Raw genomic sequence first — 22,503 nt, 5'->3', positions numbered from 1 at the left:
CACTGCAGGTTGCTTACCAAATTTACCTGAGCATGAAACGAATATGCACTCATCATATACGGCAGCTCCTTGTAGGGCTTTCATTATTGAACATTTAATAGCAGGGGTTCACAAACTTTCCCATGCCAAGGACCCAAAAACATATGGTAGCATCTAGCAGGAACCTCTTTAAAAAATATTTGTGCATTTCAATGGAGAAAAAAAATACTTGTTATAAATATTTCAATATTTTTATTAACAATACTCATTCTATATGTTTACTATTGAATATTTTTTTGCAGGTACTCTTTGATGATTTCTGTGTTAACAATAATCAACAGTAACACAGATTTTTAAGATACTTTTTCCTTTGTTGCCACTTTATGAAACATTCTTCTTGTTTTGAATTAAACATAGACATAGAAAAGGTACACATAGATTTAAATATTCTGTGATTAATAACATCTGAAAAGAAAAATGCCATTGGGAAAATTAATTTTAGTAGGTATTTTTTATTTTTGTTCCACCACCCCTTTCCTCCAAGTTTCTAGGCCACCCCTGAAGGCCCCTGATGACCCCTCAGGAGTTTAGGGCCCTGACTTAAAAAAAAACTGTGCTATAGCTCTGTACTCAAATTAAATGCATTGACTTGTAAACACATTCTTATATTTGCTTCTGGAGATTATTTTGTATACCATTATGTAACATGCAGTCTATATAAACATATAGGCTATGTAATATAATAAAAGCAATTGCTCTGTGTAGTAACGTGGACATATGACAGTTTTATATTAATTCAAAATGTACCAAGTGTAGGGCTACAAACACATTCATAATTTAATTCATAATTTTATTGCAGTTCAAAGTGAGATTTCCTGGCCCCAATTATTTTCTAGATCATCTATCCAATTTAAACTCTTGACATAGCAGATGAAAGGTCTCCATATAAGCTCAAACTTTTGCTGTTTAGCCTTTAATATAGGATATAGGATATTCTTTTAAAAGGAAGGCATGATAACATCTGTTTTTCCCCAATGAGTTACACCTGGTCTATGAACTTTTTGTCTAAAACAAATTAAGATATTTATGGTGCAAAGTAAGCTAGGGTCAATAAATGCTTGTTTATTTTTGCTATTGTCATGTTTCTCCAAATATATACCTAACAGAAAAGGTTAGGATCAAGAACAATTGTTTTTGAGATGATCTTCTCCATTGTAAATCATTACTTCTCAAAAAATATTATAATTTTTCTAGAAGTCTTCGGTGACAATTTTAGAATAGACCTAGCATCAGCATAAACCAGGCTACTTTCCAGTCTTCATCTGAGATCTCAGATTTCAAATCCTCTCTCCAGTTATTCAATTTACAGTCTGAATTCTCAACTGAATTAGATGTCAGAAAATTGTAAAATTAATATATGATGCCCTTTTCCTAATAGTACTTTGTTATTGTTTTTTCTACAGTTAAAAGCACAGGTCTGGTAAGGGCACTGCTTTGATTGAACAAACTTCTAAGTTGCAGGTAAATGAAAAGGTGTTTTCCATTAATGTTGTATTTAGACAACAGCTCTTCAAAGGACATAACTGAGTCCATTATTATCAGTGGTGTAATGGTGTGTGCAGGAGTGGTATACTTTTAATTTACATATTAAAAGTGCTTATACTCTATCATGACAAAAAAATAAGTGGGTATACTCCGTATTCCTGTGCATACCCTGGACTAAACCTTTGATTAATATATTTTTATTGTAATTAATAATTCAAGATACTTCATTATGTACGTACAACAGCAGCATAAATACAGACAAAACCTTTCATCTTTGTGGCAGTAAGATATTATTTTACATACAATATTTCAGGGCCGTGTATTTTAAAATATGCAGGTATCTTCATATCAGACAAAATGGATTTAAGTTCGACAGTTTTTAAATAAAGACAGGGCACATCAGAGTTTTTTCCCCTTTTCATCGTTTCACCCTCTTACCAGTGCAGCTGGTGACTTGCGCCGCTCTGCGTCCTGTCAGAGAACATGCAAGGCGTGACTGATGACGTAGCCTGTTTACATCTGCCAATGAACACGTGGCGCACTGAATCTAGAGCTGTAATTGGTTAGTACGATTGAAATATAGGTGGAGACTCTTCTTCCGAGGACCAATAGCGAGCAGCATGTAAATTCCGTTTGAAAATTTCCCGGGAAATCTGAGTTTCGCGGGAGGGCTCTTGAGCGCGTAAACCGTATCCCTTCATTCATCAGGCCGTTTCCTGAAGCCATTTCTAGACGGGGGAAACGGGAGTTGCGCTACTTTTTAATCCGTTGCATCTGCCTAAATGCACCTTCTCAAGGAAAAATACTTTGCAAAAGTCGATGATTCAGACTTTCATCTTTACTTCTGTCCGATTATTTTTGTGACTATTGCTACGGATTAGCAGCCATAAGGGCTTAAAAGTACGGAGACAAGAAAGGGGTTACCCCGAGTACGCAAGATGAGAAGAGGGATCTCCTCGGCTCCGGACAAAGTGATTTTAACGGGGGTTGGGAGCTCTCCTTTGGACAATAATATAATTTTAACAACTCTATCGGATCGTTTAAACCCCGGTCAATCAAACGCTACCTTTATCCAAATAATTACCACCCCTCCGCCTTGCAACGTTACACAGACATCAAATGTGTGTTTATCCGAACCTCAGATAAACAACATTTACACAACTCCACAACAAGCTGCAGCAAACGGAGCAGGACAACGACCCGCTCTTGGGAGACCACCGGTAATAATCTATACAGCACGTTTGAATATATTAGCTTGCTAAAACTAGCCACAAACACGACTAAATGTTAGCCTGCTATGCTAGCCGAGCTTGTTGTTCAGGCAGCTAACGTTAGCTGCTTAGCCAGGGCATTCCCACGACTCTACCTAGCGAGGAGGCTAACTAACTACCGCTAGCTAAGTTACCCAAGTGGTTTTGTTAAGTGGTTTGTTCAATATAGGGAGTCAAACGAGGGGTTTAAGTTAGTTTTGCGTTAACATACACGCAGTCATGCCATCTTATATCGTGCTATGCTAACTTCATGGTGCTTTTGAGTCCGCTTCACCCTTGCAGCCAGATGGAAATATTGGTAAGAGATGAGTAACGTTAGCGTTGGCCTAGTGGCTGCTGTTTGTGTCTTAATTGGGGGGGTTGGGGGATTGTTGGGCTGCTTGGCTCTTAGTTAGCTCACATTCAGTTTTCTCTTAAGTATCGAGTGGTCAAACTTGCTTAAATATGGGAATATTTCTGCTACAAGAGCTTCACTTCAGCTCCGAGACAACTCGATAGAAATTTCTCCCAGTCGTCTCTGAACATGCAAGGCAACTTGGATGAAGCTTGAAAATGTGTTAGCTTTCAAGGCTAGCAATAGTATTTAGTGTGAAAGGGCAGCATTGCTCCTCGTCCGCATTAATCTTTATTTGCATAAGTGTTTAATGCAACCTTGATTGTAAATAAAGTATAACGCTATGGTGCCTTTCATGACAAGTAAAGTGAAACTTGACTTTGTTGCTTTAGTGCTGACTGCACGTTTCCTGTACTCTCAACCTGCATAAACCACACTAAATCGTTTGAGCAGCATTCAGGGTGTTGGTTTGTCTCTGGCTATTCATCTTTCATGAACTAAAGCAGCCCCTGAATCTCAGGCTGAAGCCATGAACAGGCAGGGGGTTGGGGGAGCTGCTTGCTGATATAAAATGGCTGACATTTTGGCTGTCAACAGAGGGCATATTATTTTTTCCCCTAAACTTGGACTAGAATAAGTGAAAAAAGAGTAAAGATAATGTTTACTGTTCTTGAAATGCAACTTTTCCATGCTTGATTGAGTTATCCCCATGCAAGGGGTTTGAGAGGGAAATGCAGTGGACCAGCACCCTGGTACTGATGTGTTGTTTCAAGACACTTGGAACAGGGTGGATTCAAGCCAACAAAGAAGTCCAAGGTTCCCCAGATTGAAGAGACTATTCACTTGGCCATCATGCCATGTTAACAGTCACCAGGACTGGAATGATAATGTAGATGGTCAGAAGGGTATTCAGATTTTTCTGAAAAAATATATTCCAGAAATGGTTCCACATTTTGTAAAACCATGCACCACACCTCCCTTTTGCTAGCTACAGCAGAACAACAATAATTTTGATAGGCCAGATGTTGTTGATCTAAACTTATAATCAAAGTGAATTTAAACAAAGGGGATTTTAAATGCACCTGATTTCATATAAGCTCCCCAAATTGCTTCATGCAGCCTTTATTACTTGGGTTTAAGAAATAGATGAATATTGTATAGAAAATGTAAGTTTTTTTTTTTTAATTTAATGGGCTCTAATAGTTTTATTAGTAGCATATCTGGTTTATTTAAATAAGAATGCTTTAGTTTAATTTGTCACAACTCTTTGGTGTGATCAGACCCAAGGGTGTGACTCACTTTGGAGCTATGTAGGTCTGACCAGAGCAGGGAGTTTAAAAAGAAATGTCAACCAATGGTTTTGTGCCACATAATGGGACTGTTTGCTTTTCCATGGGAAATTGATTGCTACATGAAGGAAACTGAACCTCTGATACGATATCTACTTTTTAAGGAAATGATCTGGAAAAAGTGACGATTATTCATTTCCTGTTTGACTCAATTCCTGAATGGCATAAAATAAAATTGGTGTAGCAACACAAAGTTAACATAATACATTTAATGAAATCTTAAGCTAGACAAGCATTTATATCACAGGAGATTACTACCATTAGTAAATCAGATATGACACGTTCATTGCAAATAAAGAGATTACTTTAATGCCTGACTGTAACCTAAATGATCATATCTCCTCTTATCTGTATTTTTTGCCCTTTAAGGCTAAAAGGCGGTTGGCGCTTGATGACTCAGACCACCAGTACCAATCAGAACCAGTCAGGACACCAAGGGGCAGAGGAGGCGCTGCGGTGGCCAATGGAGCAAGGATAAAGACACCCAGAAGTAAGGAGAACTCAGTCATCCTCCCGGTACTCTCAGATTTACAGAGACATGATTATAGGTCATCCTCCTTTGGAGATGACAAGCATGAAGTTTCATACTCAGAACTGGCCTTTGTGCAACCATTTTGTATAATCACTTAAAACAGTTTACATTTTTTTCTCATCAAGCCAAACTGCTAATGCAGATATAATGATGTTAGACTTATCACCCAGTTGTCACTGCAGGTGACAAGTTTAGCTCAGTCCCTTGAACTCAATCATATTGCAGTTTTTTGTGTGAGAATTTCAAAAAATGTAGTATCTATATACTTCTATAACATGATGTTTTAGCAACAGACAGGTACAAAAGCTAACAAGACAACAAAAGAAGCAGGAAAAATAACAGACATTAATAAAAGAATTAAAAAAGTCACACAGTTACTTCCATCCATTTTCTACACCACTTATCCTGTATGGGGTTACAGGGGGCTGGAGCCTGTCCCAGCTGTCACTGGGCAAGAGATTTGGTACCTCCTGTACTGGTCGCCAGTCAGTTGCATTGCTGATATAGAGATAAACATCCAGGCATGCTCACACTCACTCCCATGGTCAACTTAGAGTCACCAATCCACCTTTGGTCTGTGGGAAGCACTCAGAGCACCTGGAGAGAGAACCCACGAATACATGGGGAGAACATGCAAATGGCACAGAAAGGCCTTGGCCAGATTTTGAACCCCTGCACTGTATAAAACAGTTAGAATTAAAATAGTTTCTCATTTTGGCAAGGTTGACATATACTGGTCAAAACTGTCTCAATCTTTCTCTGACACATCATTTTCCAGCTTATTTTTCTGTGTCTTTCCACATGCAGTTGTCTTTCTTCTTTCCATAGAGTGGGAAAGGGTTTGAGGCTCTTTCCCACGTCTCAGAATTAACCAAGTTACAAAGGATTAATGAGCCAACTGTGGACAGTATTTGAAATTAATGTTTGCTTTATTGTAGCACAACAGGTTCGTTCCCAAGGAGACATTAAAACGATAGAGATTTAACATACATGACAAACCTGTTTTCTAATAAACACCTTACTGTATTTTCACTTTGTTAAATAAGGGATCTGAAATAATGTTAAAGTCTCAGAACTATGGATGTAGTACCTCTCATTGCGGTTAGTTATGATCTTGAGGTAGGACTGAACAATATTAAAGAAACCTGTCATTGCAGTATTTTCTTTCTACTCTGGTTTAAGCTCATGTTAAAAAAGTCATTATACTAGACAAATGCAATGGTTTCTTATTAATAACAGACTCATTCCAAATCTGTTTGAATGTCATGCTAGTGCATCTGTGGTGACAGCAGCATCACCTGCAGTCTAGTCATTTCTTCATCCACACAGGCAAAGGGATGGCATCATGATGTCCTCGACTTCTTGTTGTGTACGACAGCACTGGTCTGGAAGGCATTTTGACAATCAAATTCAATGAAAAAATGCCACACAGCCACCGTCCTTTGCTGCTGTGGGTCCTTTGGTTCTTCTTCTAAAAACGGTAGCTCTTGCATGCAGTGCTTTCCAGCAGTAAAGAATTGATTTCCGGTTTTTAGTGCTAACTGTTAAACTTTTAAACGAAGCAAAATATAAAAACCAAAGGCTTGGATAGGTGCATAAAGTCATGTACTTGGCGATACCAATACCTGCATTTTAAGCAGTATCGGACGTATTTCCCATACTGGTAGCAGAATTGGAACAACCCTAGTTGTGATGATGTATTTTTATAACCTACTTTTAAAATAAATACTCATGAATACTGTTGCCTGATTTGACAAATTCTCATGCAGTAAAACTTCCTCCAGAAGAACTATGTACTTTCACTCCAGGGCTGGGTGATTATGGCAAAAATCTAAATCAAGATTAATTAACTTTTAACCTTGACTATGATTAATGAATGATTATTCCACCCCCCACCTCCTTCTCTTTGTTCTGTAAAAATTTCTATAATTTTAAAACAAATAACTGAAAGGACAGGCACAGAAGAACAATTTATGGTTATTTATTTGAACAATTTAAATCAAAACACACATCAACTGAAATTAAATTATTTTTTTACAAAAATGAAAACTGTCCAAAAAAATAGAAAAGAAGATAAGAAAGTTGCATTTCTTGCAAAAATCAATTATTTTCATGCTGGTGTATGAAAAGTAGAAAATAACTTTGCTGCTCACATTGCACAGTCAGGTCCATGTTTGAGTTTTAGTGGACTGGATGGGAATGAGTGCATGACCACTTCTTCTCTTGGGTTTCCAGCAGGCTACATGCCTTGCAACACCTGGCTACCTGTCACGTGACTACACAGCCAGTATTTTGTTTTTAAGTGGGTGGTACATTAGTGGCGAGAGAATTGAAAAGGAAAAAAATTTAGGTTTATGTTGGTTAGAGCCTCTAAATGTCAGTTTAGATTATTTTTCAATTAATTGCCCAACTCTTTTTCACTCGTAACTTAACACGATTCAGTGACAAAGGTGGCTACTTCATAAACAAAAATCACATCTTCATCTTATCAGATGGCCCCTGTATTTCTGTGAAATCCTTGCGTTTTCAGGGTTTTTTAATTACAAATTTAAGAGTCAGTTTCAAAAACCAGAAAACTTTAGGGGACAGATATTTTCAGCAGCATTCAAATTAATTTCATTTCTGATTTTTCTAAATAAAGCCAAATTGTTGTCTCACACTTAAAATAAAAGCTTTCAGTTACACATGTGGCAGAGGCACATTTAAGTGCATAAACATTAATATTCCCAGAAATAACCTTACCAGTTGTCATTCTAATGGCAATATGCTGAGCAGTCCTATATTGTTGAATGCTTCTAATTAGATTCAGTGAAGCCGTCAATGCAGCATCTGACATCTAATTTATTTCTGTATCACTCACTTGAAATGTCTCCAGCGGATCCTTTTCAAATCTTAGGTTAATGTTCTTGTGTGACTAAAGTGTTCAATTGCTTGTGATCAGCTTTTTATGTAAATCACATTCCTAGCTGATTATGGCTGATTGACTGATTTACTTGCAGTGTTTCCTGATAGGGGAAAAAAATGATAAGAATTAGCTTCAGATTTCTGATTATTGCTGCTTCATTCAGCTAGTAGCCTAGTCGAGTATGAAATAAACTCACACAGGATTCCCAAAATGAGAAAACCGTTGACCCTAGATAGGAATTAATGTATTAAATTTGATGTGATTTTAACTGTATACCACTTTTTTTCTGCTTTTTCTGTAATGTGAATCAACCCAAACTTCACTTGGAATTCCACCTTCTGCCATAGCATCACTGCTTTTTGTTATTCTGTCTATGGCTGCAGGATATTGAATATTTACTGTCAGCAGTATTTCTTTAACTTGTTTCTCTGGTGAAAAGCTAAACTGTCGTGATATTATGCTGATGTTTTTTAAGAACAGTCTCAAAATGACAAACTTATCAAGGGCCCCTCTCCATCAAGCAACAACTTTGTAGGTAATGTTTCCAGGTTTCACACATTTTCTTGACTTTGTATATCCTACGCTGTGACTGTTTTACATTGCAGTGGAGATTCCAAAGTCATGTATCATGCATTACATTTGCCCAGCTAAAACTTGAGGTTTGTGCCTCCTTTTATACTTATCTATCCTTATTTGCCTCCTTTACAGCCCCAAAGTCTCCACCAGAGAAAACCCGGTATGACACTTCTTTGGGCCTGTTAACAAAGAAGTTTGTGGACCTTCTTGCTCAGTCTGCTGATGGTGTTTTGGACCTCAACCTTGCAGCAGAAACTTTACAGGTAAATTCCCTTTCAGAGGATTTGCATTGATATGTACATCACCTGTTTTAAGGTTCATATATTTTACCAATTAGTGCTGTGAGTGCAGACAAAAAAGTTGTACAGTGCTTATCAGGAAATCCAAAATTGAAGCTTTGTTACAGTTTTTTTTGCCCCCCCCCAACCCTCAGCCAAAATGTGAACTAATGAAACTTAAATCCTCCACCTTTAGGTACAGAAAAGGCGGCTCTACGATATCACAAATGTACTGGAAGGTATTCATCTCATCAAGAAGAAGTCAAAGAACAACATTCAATGGATGTAAGTGGTTACACCTTCTCCCTCTAGCACAGTATTCAAAATATACAGTGACATTTTTTGTTCTCAAAGTGTTCCTCAGCCTCTCCTTCCTTTCTTTAAATTCATGTCACCTTATTTTTTTTGTCACTTTTACAAGATCTGTAAACACAGCTAACAAATAATCATAGTTTGAGCTATTCCCTGGACAAATAATGCGATTGTTTTCCTAGTTTAATCCATAAAAAAAAAGACAAAGAGACTAAAGCGGTGTTTGTTAGTATCTTGTTTAGCATTGAGGAAGTTTTGCATGTCTTTGAGACTGTAAAAGGCAGGTCTTGAAAAATATTATGGTAGGTGTTAGTATATAAACAAATGAAGAGTTCCTGGGCTTGTAGAGTTCAGGAAGGCAGGTGGCTACATGCAGGCTCTTGGCATAACAGAGTCTGGGAACAGCAGCCAGTGTTACTTTATTTGGCATTTTAATTGCACACTAATTTATCTGGTAAGGGCACAAACAGTTTAGGAATGAAAGTAGGTCTGTATCTACTTGGGCAATTACCCTTTATTTAAAAAAAAAATCATTTTGCTTCTATTTGCCACAATAGATATGAAATAAAATGTTCACGGTGTGACTAAAGTATATAATTTGGCTTTGAGGGGTTCTCAAAACTATGGCATTTACCATTGACGGATTACCGCCATTTTATTCATGTGCCTCCATATTAATGAGGTAAAAAATATCTGGATGATTAACTGGGAGGTGATTTCCCCTGATGTAGGTGAGCAATGTTTGCTTAAAACTTTAGTACATACGAGATATTTAGCTCTGAAATGTTCACAGGCAAACCTTTGTATTAATCTTTTAGAAAAACTATTTGAGAAAGTGTTCAAAATGTAAAATAACTCAGAAATCCTTGAGGTATTGTACATGTTTTCATTTGTCTTTCCTTTTTGTGTTAATTTTGACTATTTGTGTTGTAAATGGACATCAATAGGGTAAAGGATAAATCTTAAAGAGATTTAGCTTTTTGAAAAAATAAAGTCGTAAGTACAATCTCATGATTTTTTTTAGAACCAATCACCTGCAGGAGTATTTATGATTCATCTTTGCTATTACCAATTACAATAAACTGCTTTGACATGAATATGTGAACAGCATTTGCTTTTAAAGCTTTAAGACCAAATACTAGAAACTTTGAGTAATTTATTGAGAAAGAGGGACAATACAGCTGGATTAAGTACTGAAAGTTGATCAATTTACTCTCGCTCACAGGGGCTGCAGTCTGCTGGAGGTAGAGGGAGCACTGAGCCAGAGACAGAGACTTACAGCAGAAGTTTCTGCTCTGGGAGAAGAAGAGCACAGGCTTGAGCAACTCATTCAGAAATGCAGCCTGGACATGAGACACATGAGCGACTTGCAGAACAACCAGAAATATCCTTGTACTGTGAGCTGACATGAATTATTGAAATGATTCTTAGCTATTTTCTTTACTTTTGTACATTTTTTTGTAGTTCTCCAGGTTAAAACTAGAAGTCATAACAGCTCCTGAGAATAACAGTTAGACTTCTTCTTTCTACTATATCTTAAATGTGCTCAATATAACTCATGTCTTTCTTGAACATACTGATATATAAACATTTAACTAGCTTATAAAACTAGTGTGTAGGTGTTTGGTAGTTCAGTCATGCCAGCATTTTCTGTTTGCATTTTGGAGTTGGTGTTAAACCTCAGTGTAAGAGAATGTTAGTTAATACAGGTACTGACATTGTAGAGCTATTTCTTTAACCTCTTGGTCTTCACATATGCCTATGTAACGTACCAAGACATCAAACAGCTGGGAAACCTCAGAGATCAGACTGTTATCGTCGTCAAAGCGCCCACAGACACCAAACTTGAAGTTCCAGACCCTGACGAGGTATGTGCACAAAGATGGACTGGATTATAAAAGTTGTTAAAGTTCTCCATACTAAACTCATTCAACTGTGACTTTTACTTCTGTTGGAAAAGCTAGTGGAATTTTGAAAAGATTGTTTCACCCAGAGCCCATTTGTATGAAAATAAAGTATTTGTCCATGCTTGCCAATCTGGGTTCTGTGTCTTCTTACAGAATTAGATTTTTAGAAAAATGAGTGGGAGTATAACAAGAGCCTGCTATCTAACTTGTTGCCTGGTGTATTATACATCGTTTCTTTGGACATTAATGCACCAGCTGTAGATTTTAAGTCAAGTGCAGACCTGTAATGTTTCCATCTTGAACTTGAAATGTTTGTTTTCTCTCCAGAGTTTATCCATCCACCTGACCAGCACTAAGGGTCCCATAGAAGTCCTACTGTGCCCCGATGAGGAGAACGACTGCAGGAGTCCTGTAAAACACCACAATACAGACATCAACGGAAACTCACCTTTCCTTAAAGTCCTTCAAGGTTTGTATCAGATCATTACACATGCAAGATACTTTTGCCTCATCTGTAATGTACAACACGTTGATTAGGGCAAAGCCATTCTTCAACTGATGTGCCATCTGATATAGTGATAGAACCTACCACTAAAGCTGTGGGGAGAAACGGTGCTGTGTTTAGATGTCCGTTTTTTCATACAGCATGCCTCTGTCACACTTATGTAATGTTAAGTAACACACTGGGACACAGTGCTGATCAAGTTTTATATCTAATCATGATTTTAGCTTCCAGTGATCAAAAAAACAAGTTAATTGAGATGGGATGATTACTGTGCTGCATGCTGTGCTACTGGGAGAGCTTAAGATGACAGAAAGGCAGCAGTTGGTTAAATAACCTCAGTCATATGAAGCCAGTTTGGTTTTAAAGAGCTGAACTCGCAGAATTTGTTACACATTTGTGGCTGCCTCAGAAAGAAGTGCAATGACTTTATTAAATCATTTGAAATTCATGTTCACATGCAAGTATTCTAAAATCAGTGAGTTATGGTATTTGAAAATCTTGATTTCAATGTCAATAAAAGTCATTGCGATTTTCTATTCTGCCAAAATTGAGCAGCCCTACTGGGACACCAGTGTTATGCTGGTGCAGATCTCGTTAAATGGCAAAGGCATATAGGAGTGAGTGATGATGACACAATAATAGGATGTCCTAAAGGTATTTGCTTTAATCACTGTCATGAAGACAATGTGGTGTAGTGAGCAAATGTTTATAATAAATGCCTCAAGAGTGTGAATCTTTGCAGCAGTGGCGCCACTGCCTGTCAGTGAAGATGCTATAAAGTGATGACAAAACTCCTATTAATGATCTAGAGCTTATTTGTCAAACAACAAACTTAGGCTTTTTTCACGTGTCATGGCATGGCACTGTTCTACATGTGCTATTGTCTTCTCCAAAGTCAATTTATAAAACAGCACTACTTACAGTGTGATCCACAGCAGTGTAAATTTAAAATGACACTAATTCTTCTTGTGAATCAGTCATGAGAAATGTTTATTAAAATGTGTACATAGTGCGCACTGCAGCAGCAACATCAACCACCTGTCTTGAAAACATTTTTATGGGGTGTTAGATTAAGTTAATCAGTACTTTTTGGTTATTTTGGGCACTGCCATAATATTTAACTTTTTACGAGCTTCCTGCAGTATAAACTCTAGGCTTGTCATAGCTTGCCATTGTTGCACCAAAAAAAAAAAAAAAGTTTACAGCCCATCTTAGTCTGTTTAAAGGCACATGAAACACAATTTCACTTTCCTAAGGTCAGTATGATAATAATTTTGGGTTGCTTCTCATATCACGTTTTGGAGGGAGAGCAGATGGAGGAAGAGAGAGTGCTTATGCACCATTACACACAGAGAGGAACAAAACAGAAAAAACTTCATTCGTTCAACTTTCTAGATGTAACTAATTTTCACAGTGAAGTGGGAAAACCGTGCTCACCAGCATCAGTGTGTATGTGCACACCAGCAAGGGCTTGACTAGACTTGCTTCTTGTAAGATGTGGTTTTAAACACATGCTGTTGTTACCATATACCAAATTAATTATAGTTATTCAAGACTAATTAAATAACAAAGACAAAATGTATAAACCATTTTAGTTAACCAAAAATAAATAAATACTAGGCTTTTCCAAAAAAAAAAAAAAAAAAAAAAACAACCTAACTGAATCTTAAATCTGTGCTTATATAAACTAACTGAAATGACCCTAGTTTTTACAAAGGCGTCATGTAGCTGACTCACCTCTCTGTCCCGTATCCAGTCACGGATAGATGCACATCTTAATCAAACCAGAGACCACCCTCTCAAGTAGGCCCTGGCCCGGGCCTGGTTCATTTGCATTCATAATGACCAAAACGAATCCGACTTTGGGCACAAGTGCACTCAGAACCGAGTCCCCAGTGTGAAAGCCACCTAAACTAACAAACCAGCAGTAAAACTATATGAAAAAGAAAGGTGAAAACTAGATTAAATAAAAAACTAATGAAACATCCCAAACTATTATAACCTTGCTGTATACTGCAGTAAAATATTAGGATGGTTTAACTGAATATAAAACTGAATACTGCCAATTCCTAAAAGTTAGTGTTTCAGCTGCATGAAAGCTGCTGCTACTGCAAGCCTTAAACTTAGATTTAGCCTTTTAAACTAGCATCCAGTCAACTTACTTTTCAAAATGAATATCTTTAATTAACATTTAATGTAGACGTAAATGATAAACGGACAGTGTATTAGATAAGGTTTTTTGTGTGTCTTGAAGTGGAAGATCTGATGCTTTTGCATAAGGTCAGATGATCAGTAATCCATTGATTTAGTAAACTGGCCTATTTTTAATTCAAACACAGACTAGGAGATAAACAAAATATAGCAAAGTTATTAAAGTGTGATACATCAAACCCTGCACAATAAAAATACCTAAAATAATGAGACAGTTCTTCAGACCTTTAAACTCTAGCATAAAATGATCAACATTTAAAACCAAGGATGTGTACAATCAACCAATAATACAGTTTATCATCATCACCTTTGTTATTTTTGTCCAGTCGTTTAAACTAGTGTGCTAGTCCTTAAACTAATGAATAATTGTATCAAAACAAACCTGCAGTGGGGGTGCGCCGGTAGTCGAGTGGTTAAAGCGCGCACCATGTACGCGGGCAGCCCAGGTTTGAATCCGGCCCGAGGCCCTTTGCCGCATGACTACCCCCAACTCTTGTCCCTATTTCCAAGTCTATCCACTGTCCTCCTCTATCAAATAAAGGCACGAAAAGGCCCAAAAACAAATCTGTAAAAAAAAAAAAAAAAAAAAAAAAACAGACCTGCAGTGCTGGTCAGTTGGTCAAACTTGGGTTTGGGCAGCACCCGTGGTTGATGGCTACTACCCTGTTTACAGGGCCATCATCTCTTATCTCAGGGAAGTTTGTCCTTATTTTTTTATGTCAGGGTAAACTGGCATAAACGCTTGGCCAGAGTAATGAGTTACCAGCACAGGTGTGTGGATGTTAATCTGCAAGCAGAAGCAAAGGCTGTTAACTGAACTTGACAACCAAATTATACATGGTCTACCCATAGATGCTGTGAATTTTCTCAATTTTGACTGGTCTCTGAGTGTTACTTTATCTTTAGGCTAGTTAACCATTCTGAATTTTGTTTTGCATTTAATCCACTTTAAAATCAGTCTCCTGACAGATCCTGAGTTAAAATAAAATATGCTCAGTAGATCATTTCCAGGTTTGAGTGCAGTGTTCGGATCTAAGCTGAATAAACTGGTTATACTGGGTATTGTGCAAGCTACTTCAGACTGGTAAGACTGTGAAATGTGTTGTATCAGAATTTAATTCACTCATTCAGTGTAATTCAGTGTAACAAACATGTCAACTTTTTGGGCCACAAAATCTGGATAGGGTTCCTTGATGATGTGGATTGAAAGACTAAGTGACTTATTTTTTCCCACAGACTCTGGCTGCACAACCACTTCTACCAGCCCTTCCCTGGCTCCACCCTCCTCTTCCTCAGCTGTCTCCGTCACTACTCTCTCCCCCCTTTCGTCTCCTTACACCAGTCTTCTACAGCAGACAGAGGACCAGATCCCTTCATCTCTGGGACCTTTCTTAAATCTAGGGCCTCCTCTCCTAGACCAAGACGACTACCTTTTAGGATTGGGAGGTGACCAAGGAATCAGCGATTTGTTTGACGCCTGTGACTTTGATAAAATACCTTCTCTTGATGATCTCCTGTGCAGCTAGCATTAGGTAATATACACTTCAGATTGAGAACATGAGAAAGAGATGGGGAATAAGTCTGGTTTTGTTGCCCGTGACTGTAGATAGTGGAAGCCAATTCTAAAAAGATAAAAAAGAAATATTGAGGGCTTTTATCGGTCCCAGTGGGACTAAAATGCCAGGTTTTTTCATAATATTGGGAAAAAAGTTATTGCATGATTTGACACCAGGACACCACTGATCAGTGCTAAGACATCCAACACTTTTCATCTCAGGCTGGTAGGCCTCCAGTGTAGCTTGTGACTTTAGGGACATCATAAAGCATTTGCTGTCTGAAGGAAAGTATGAATGGTAAGAGGTAGAATATCCATCTTTAGGGAGACACAGCATCAAGGAAAACAACCACAGAACACCTGGCAGTAACACACATAAAGAGTAATTAGGAAAAATGAAATGCAGCTAAGATGCTCAGATAGCTGTTGGTAAGAAGAAGTCAAGATTTTCTGTGCATTCTTACAAATGCATTTTCTTTTCATCCAGTTGCCTATCCTACAACGTATCCTTGAATTTGAGACGTGTTATGCCAAGTGTTGTGAGGTCTTTATTTTCTTATTGATTGCATCTTATGACAAATGTTTTCTGGACATTTTTTGGTCTAAATGTAAAATCAGAACTAATTAAAAAAACAAAATAGTGAAGTACAACACACACACCATTATTCATAACTTGCAGTTTAACAGTAAGACAGGATGCGCTTACTCACACACTTTTCAAGCTCTGTTTTAGCACTATTTGGCCTTATAATGACAGTATAACTAAGAGTGTGAATATTTGTACATTTTAGATGTGTTGTGCATCACAGGAGGTTATAAACAGTTTGGAGTCCACATGATACAGTGATCTAGTTTAACAAACTGAAAAAGGAGAAATGCTTATGGCTAGTAGTTTTATTAGTTTGATCCCCATGTGCACAGTTTTGCTCTTGTGCCTAACGCCAATATTTACAGAGAAATGAACAGGTAAGACTATAAAGGGACCTTTGTTAACCTGTTGACTTTTCAGATAGATAATCAACTTGTTGATTACGTGGGCAATGTCACATTTTGTAATAAAATAAGAAATGGTTAAATGATTTTCTTAAGTTTACCCTTGCAATTACCATGTATGAATGGCACAGAGGAGGCCATCATACCTGGACAGTGTGGTGTTAAGCCAAAACAGCTGATGTTTAAATACTGTCTCCTACTGGAAATATTTATTAATGCTGAGTGATTTTCAAACCCACACTTTCTCTTAGAGCTTTCTTTATCCCTTCAACTTTCATTGGCCAAATTTGCCTTGACCAGATTCCCCCAGATGTTTCCTACTTTCACTCTGTGCTGTGAAGTTAAACTGGTTAGAGCTAACCATTAAACAATGACTTAAACCACTCACAAATGCACACTGCCTACTTGGTGTGTACGAAAAGAAGCTAAGGAAAGAAGATAAGTGCATATTCTTTTAAGATTTCATAAATGTTGAATTTTAATGGATTTTAAAACTGTAGAAGTAACTAATGATATCACAGTCGTCTAAGCAACAAGGGGCCCCTTGTTGGCAACTTATTTATGCTTTAGCATGTCATGAAGGGCTTTCTCTTGTCTAGGTTATTTAAAAAATATGAAAAAGGGTAAAATGAAAAAAAAAAATATTTGCTTGTAGTGGGAGAAAAAACAGTGCAACACTGCTGCGTTGCATATAATAAAGTCACACATTGACTGATCAGGAAAAGACAGCAAGAGGACCTGGTAATCCAAGAGCTGTAGTGACTTCATATTTCCCTCCCAAGTTTTTGAAGCCTAAATTCTGTTCATCTCTGATGGCATCTTATATTTGATTACATCCCTGGTCATAAACATCTGAAATCCTGGCTTTTAAACGAGATACACCTGCTGCTGCAGGAGATATTGCTGCTGTTAATGTTAACTTCCCCCCTGGCTTGACTGATGTTCGCTTGAGTAATTGCGTGTGCAGCATGTGTGAGATATGTCAAAGATCCAGCTTGCTAAAGAGTAAGCCTGCCATGTGTAAATTGATGTACAGTTTTCTAAAAATTTTCAGTGCACAAGGTACTGTAGGCTACCTCCCACTAAATGTTGGACGATAGTAATAGGGCATAAATGCCATAGTGTGTATGAGTCTTTCAATTCCCTTTTGTCAAAAAAAAAAAAAAAAATCTTCTATTATTTCAATGTGATGTTGGATTTTACATCGCACTTTTTCCTGACTTGTGCGAGGTTCCACTCATGCCATGATTTAGAGAGAAGTTTGCATTTGCTCTTTAAACAATCTCATGCATCTTGAATTAAAAGATTTGGATGCACAGTTGTTGGAAAGAGAAGTGTACAAATTTAATGTTTGTTTTTCAACCTTTATCATAAGTTATTTTTTGTCAGTGTTGTCTTATGATTTGGTAAAATGCACAGCATCTCTTGGATACGAATGTAGTGCGCATTTGGAAATGCATGCATGCAGTCTTTCGTTCATTGGCGGCCCATCTATCCTTTCCTGGTTAAACTGGTCATTTCATTTTCTCCATACACCACTGGACATGGATCAGTGACTTCAGTCTAATGACGGTGTAGAGCGCTTTGCTTCTGTGACACCATGTGTCTGTATTGTGTTGATTTAAGGGAGTCTAACTTTTGCATTTCTACCACCTTCACTATGATGGAGCAAAGATTCAAACCACTGAACGTAGTTTTCATATTTATATCAGTGTGTTTTGGAAGTATTTATGGAAAAGTTAAACCTGATATCTGATCAATTTGGTTCACTAGCCACTGTTGTGACCATTTACAAAAGTAAATTAATTTTCTGTCACCTTATTGTAAGCAGCCAGAATCTGGTCTCAATGTTTTAGCCACTTTTACACAATGGTAACTAATTCTCTTGGAAACGATGTACCTTTCAATCGATTTGTAATAGTGTAAAAGATTTTAATTCACTGCTATCGCTAGCAGCATTGCAGGTGAATGAAAACGTATTGGGAGTGAAACTTCAAATTACGGCTTCTTTATTTGTTATGTTTGATTCTGATGTGTGATAAGACCTTAAAGAACGTTCTCATTAGGCTTGATGTGATGTTTAATGTAGTTGAGATTGAAACAGAATTGCTATGTCTATTTTCCTCTGCTTACTCTTAAGCTGTTACCAAATATGATATGCTGATCTGTAAAGGTTTTGTAAAATGTTAACTATTTGGTAGGAAGGAACTGACCATGAAATTAAGATATTGCTGCCTATTTACACTGATGACAAAAAACAGTTATTACACATCACCCTTATTGAACACATGAGTGAAAGTACCATTGTGCTGTTGAATGTTTGAGGTAAACTAATGTGATGAATTTTGATGTGTTATTCAGTTATACAGTTTTGTTTAACATCTGTTAAATGAGGAATTATTTGGGGGGGTGATAAAAGGATCTGTTTTTGTACTATGGGTGTTTGTAATTGAAATTTGAATAAAGGCAATATAAATGGAAGTGATTTGGTAATGATTGGTTTGAATTCTGTTTTTTTCTGCTTTGGAAAGTAGGCTAATTACAGCAAAGTATGCCATGTACATTTTGAGAGGCCCTGTGAACTTTTATCTGTTACTGTCTTATTTTTAGTTTTAACAAATTAATTTAGACAGAAGACGAATTTTCTTTTTAACCACAGACTCTGTGCTGTTGTTTTTCTTGCATGAATGCCAATGTTCTTTGATAATAGCTTGTGCCTTTGGGTCGTGATTTGTGCAAGTGCTTTGCCCGCCTATCCTGACAGGGAATGAGAATGGATGCACAACGTGGACTTAATGCTTTCAAATGTAAGAAAAACTATCTCTGACACTGAGGTGGTTTTGTTTAGACTCTGTCGTGACTAGGAAAAAGTCACGATAGAAACTGAAGCCTTTGATTTGTTGAGTCTAAATTAGGAAATACCCGCTTAAAAAATACCGCCTCAAACAAGGATAGCACTTTGCTACACAACTAGTTTGTCCCTCCTTGCCCACCGTAGCTACGCAGAAGTATGGCGGCTCGAGAGTTGGGACCAATGTTTTGATGGTGTAAACAACAATTTTGCTCCATTTCTAAAGCCTATTTTATCTGGAACATTTATTTATATTGAATAAGAACAACACTGCAACTCAGGTAAGGGATTTACACAATGTCTCAGAGGGTCGTCTTGTCCAAAATAAGGGGCACGTGGGTTGGAGCAAGCTAATGAGGCTAGCAAAGCTAATAGCTAGCTTGTCTATGTCACAGCACGATGTAACTACAGGCTGAACATCAAATCGAGCTTTTGCACAGGTGTTTCCAGTTACCATCAATCGACCCGTGAATGTACCGACAGGCAAGGAGGAAGACATCGGTCAGGAACAAAATATTTTGGACCGTTATCGTAATGTTTGGTTAACAGGTTAACGTGTTGAATGTAAGTCTTTGAAACAAATATATTTTTGACTTTGATATTTTGTTATGACCAGGTGTAGCTTGCTTTTTGATATCAAAACAGGCAGTTAGGACGGGACCCGTCTTGATAAGTACTTGATGCCGCAAACGTTGCCTGGTGAGGAAGACAGGATTCGTTCACTTACAGCCGTGCGACAACCTGTTATTAAAGCACCAATGGGTCTCGGTTTTTCATTTTATTCCCTGAAGGTAAAGGTTTAAACGTCCGGGTGAATAATAGTGCGCACATTAAACCTAGAGGTTGAATATCTGAGCCGTTGTTTTACTTGGCTGTTAGAATTTGCGATGACCACTTCCACAAATCAACTTTTAAGTTGTAACCCATATACTCGTTGAAAAATGTTTAATAATGGACTCCAAAATTGGATGAAAAATAAATCATCACGGCAGAGAAAGCCGTTAAAACGGCTCGGAGAGACTTTATAGGTCTTTCTCATTTCTCATTTGGTTTCCTCGCGTCTTAGCTCCACCCAGCGAGGAAGAGACAGGAGAGAGGAGGCACAACTTCGTGAATAAGAAATCCTTCACTGCAAATGTTCTGAGAAAAGCAAGGGTTTTATTTTAAGCAAATAAGTGCTGTAAAAATATAAAAAGACAGTCATGAACCGTGCAGAGATGCGGCTTTTCTGGCAGATGCCATGCCTCCAAAACAATCACATTGCGCTTTTGGTAAAAATACTTCCGAGGAAGATAGACTGGTGTTTCCTCGATCTGAGCTCCACCAGGAGCCTCCTCTCTCCTCCATCCTCGCCTCCTCCAGGTGCATTTAAGGAATTGGAAGTTCCTTCATCATGGCTGAGGGAGAAAGATTTCCGGGTTAGTCGAGGAGAGAGGAGGCGAGGATGGACAAAACTTTGTAATGAAAAGCACCGTATGTGTCCTAAAGACCAAACTTCTTTAGGCGGGGTTGTTTTCAGGCACTCTATGGGATGGTCTGATTAATTCAGGTGTGTCACTGGACACCGGTGCTCTGCTCTCATCAACATTATGAGGCCAGCTCATTAATTGAGCAGGTATTGACCTCTGCATTATGATTTTATTATAGGGAATAGTTTATGAAATGAGCATGTCTTTCCCTGAAAGCTAATAAAGATTAATGTCAGCTGTGGGATCACTATAGTATGGACAGATATAAGCTTATAAAGTTAGTTATTTGTATCAGTAGATAATATGTTTTTGCATATACTTACATCAGATATATTAGGCATGTATCAGCAGAATTTATTTTTTTGTTTTGTTTATGTATTTATTTATTTGACTTTAAATAACCAGGAAAACCTCACTGAGATTAAAAATCTCATTTACAAGAGTGTCCTGGCCAAGACAGGCAGAAGCACATTTAACAAAGTCACAGACACAAAAAACAGAGCAATTAAAATCACAGCGATACCAAATCTGAGTCACAGATCAGAAAGTCATCAGTCAAAACATCTACAACCTGATACTTCATCCTCCAATGCCTTCAATGTACCTGTAAAAAGCTTAAAAGAGACCAGCTCCTCAAGACATAAGGTCTCCTGAAGAAGATTCCAGGCTGCAGGAACAACTTACCTGAAACTCCTTTTACCCATTTCAAGACGGACTTTGGGTACAGAGAGCAAAAGTAAATCCTGTGACTGAGTCACAGAGCGAAGACTGTAGCTTCCAGAACTTTTGACATGAATGAAATAACACAAGTAAGATGGAAGCAGATTTAGTAAAGCCTTATAAAAAAAGATGTGCCAATGATTTAGCCTATTTGTGGTCAAAGAAGGCCAACCAACTCGATCATAAAGAGCACAATGGTGAGTTAGAGACTTAAGGTTTGTTATAAACCTCAGTGTCCCATGGTACACAGTATCCAAATATTTAAGGCATTGAGAAGATGCATGCATGTACAGAACATCACCATAATCAATCAGAGACAGAAAAGTGGCAGAAACAGGTCTTTTCTTTGCAGCAAAAGAAAAACAGACTAATTCCTGAAATGCAGACTCAGTCTCAGCTTTAACTCTTTAATAAGTTGATCAGCACGAAGCTTAAAAGTAAAAGAATCATCAGTCAAGAATCCAAGATATTTATAAGAAGATACAGACCCAGTCACATCACCCTGAGATGTAGTGACAGAAGGAAGGTTCAGCTCCTTTTTCTTTGAGTTTGAAAACATCATGAGTTTGGTTTTTTCAGGATTCAGAACCAGTTTTAATTCCCACTGAGTTTCCTGTACAATATCAAAGGCTTCCTGTAAACGACAGAGAGCCTGATGCTGTGTAGGAGCAGGACAATAAATGACAGTGCCATCTGCATATAAATGTAAATTTGCGTTGGGAACATTATGCCAGATACTGTTTATATATTGTGTAAATAACAGTGGTCCCAAGACCGAACCCTGAAGCACTCCATTTTTAACACCAAGACATTTAGAAGTAATTCCCTCAGCCTGCACAGACTTGGTTCTGTTAGATAAATTATTATCAAACCAACGGACAGACTGATCTCATAGACCGATTCAGCCTGTCTTTTAAAATAACATGGACAACAGTATCGAAGGCTTTCGACAAATCAAGTAAAAGAGCAGCACAGTGTCCTTAATGTCCAAGGACTCAGTAAAATTATTGACTACCTTTGAAGCAGCCATTGTAGTATTGTACTTTTTTCCTAAAGCCTGACTGGAAGACTGATAAAACATTGTTGGTCAATAAAAACTCTTTAAGTTGGTCACTTACAATTGATTTGAGCATCTTAGCTAGGACAGACAGTTTAGAAATCGGCATGTAGTTATTAAGAACTGTAGGGTCACCCCCCTTTAACAGAGGGAG

The 22,503-nt window shown here is 37.7% G+C and overlaps 2 protein-coding genes across 3 annotated transcripts in view; both read left to right on the top strand.

The window, feature by feature from the left end:
- Positions 1 to 2,201: 2,201 nt before the first annotated feature.
- On the top strand, positions 2,202 to 18,722 carry e2f3 (E2F transcription factor 3). The gene is made up of 8 exons (XM_041794075.1): positions 2,202 to 2,744; positions 4,848 to 4,968; positions 8,624 to 8,754; positions 8,966 to 9,054; positions 10,307 to 10,465; positions 10,835 to 10,949; positions 11,316 to 11,457; positions 14,941 to 18,722. The coding sequence occupies exons 1-8, from the start codon at positions 2,463 to 2,465 to the stop codon at positions 15,228 to 15,230; spliced, it is 1,329 nt and encodes a 442-aa protein (XP_041650009.1). The 5' UTR covers positions 2,202 to 2,462; the 3' UTR covers positions 15,231 to 18,722.
- Positions 18,723 to 19,228: 506 nt separating this feature from the next.
- Positions 19,229 to 22,503, top strand: part of cdkal1 (CDK5 regulatory subunit associated protein 1-like 1) — a 386,640-nt gene continuing 383,365 nt past the window's right edge. The window contains exon 1 of one of the 2 annotated variants that reach the window (XM_041793396.1): positions 19,229 to 19,384. The gene's annotated coding sequence lies outside the window, so the exon portion shown is untranslated. Of the gene's footprint in view, positions 19,385 to 19,525; positions 19,668 to 22,503 lie in introns of those variants that run through there. The other variant, XM_041793398.1, reaches the window with a different exon arrangement.

The sequence above is a fragment of the Cheilinus undulatus genome, linkage group 8, assembly GCF_018320785.1.
Source record: "Cheilinus undulatus linkage group 8, ASM1832078v1, whole genome shotgun sequence".
Classification (NCBI taxonomy): domain Eukaryota; kingdom Metazoa; phylum Chordata; class Actinopteri; order Labriformes; family Labridae; genus Cheilinus; species Cheilinus undulatus.
Note: the sequence above shows the minus strand (reverse complement) of the source record. Positions and strands in the feature narration are given on the sequence as shown.

Excerpts from the sequence above, each read along its gene's own strand:
- e2f3 (XM_041794075.1), top strand. The coding sequence starts at position 2,463 with ATGAGAAGAGGGATCTCCTCGGCTCCGGACAAAGTGATTTTAACGGGG. Across the intron at positions 9,055-10,306 it reads AAGAACAACATTCAATGGAT|GGGCTGCAGTCTGCTGGAGG; the intron begins GTAAGTGGTTAC and ends TCTCGCTCACAG. Across the intron at positions 10,950-11,315 it reads AAGTTCCAGACCCTGACGAG|AGTTTATCCATCCACCTGAC; the intron begins GTATGTGCACAA and ends TTTTCTCTCCAG.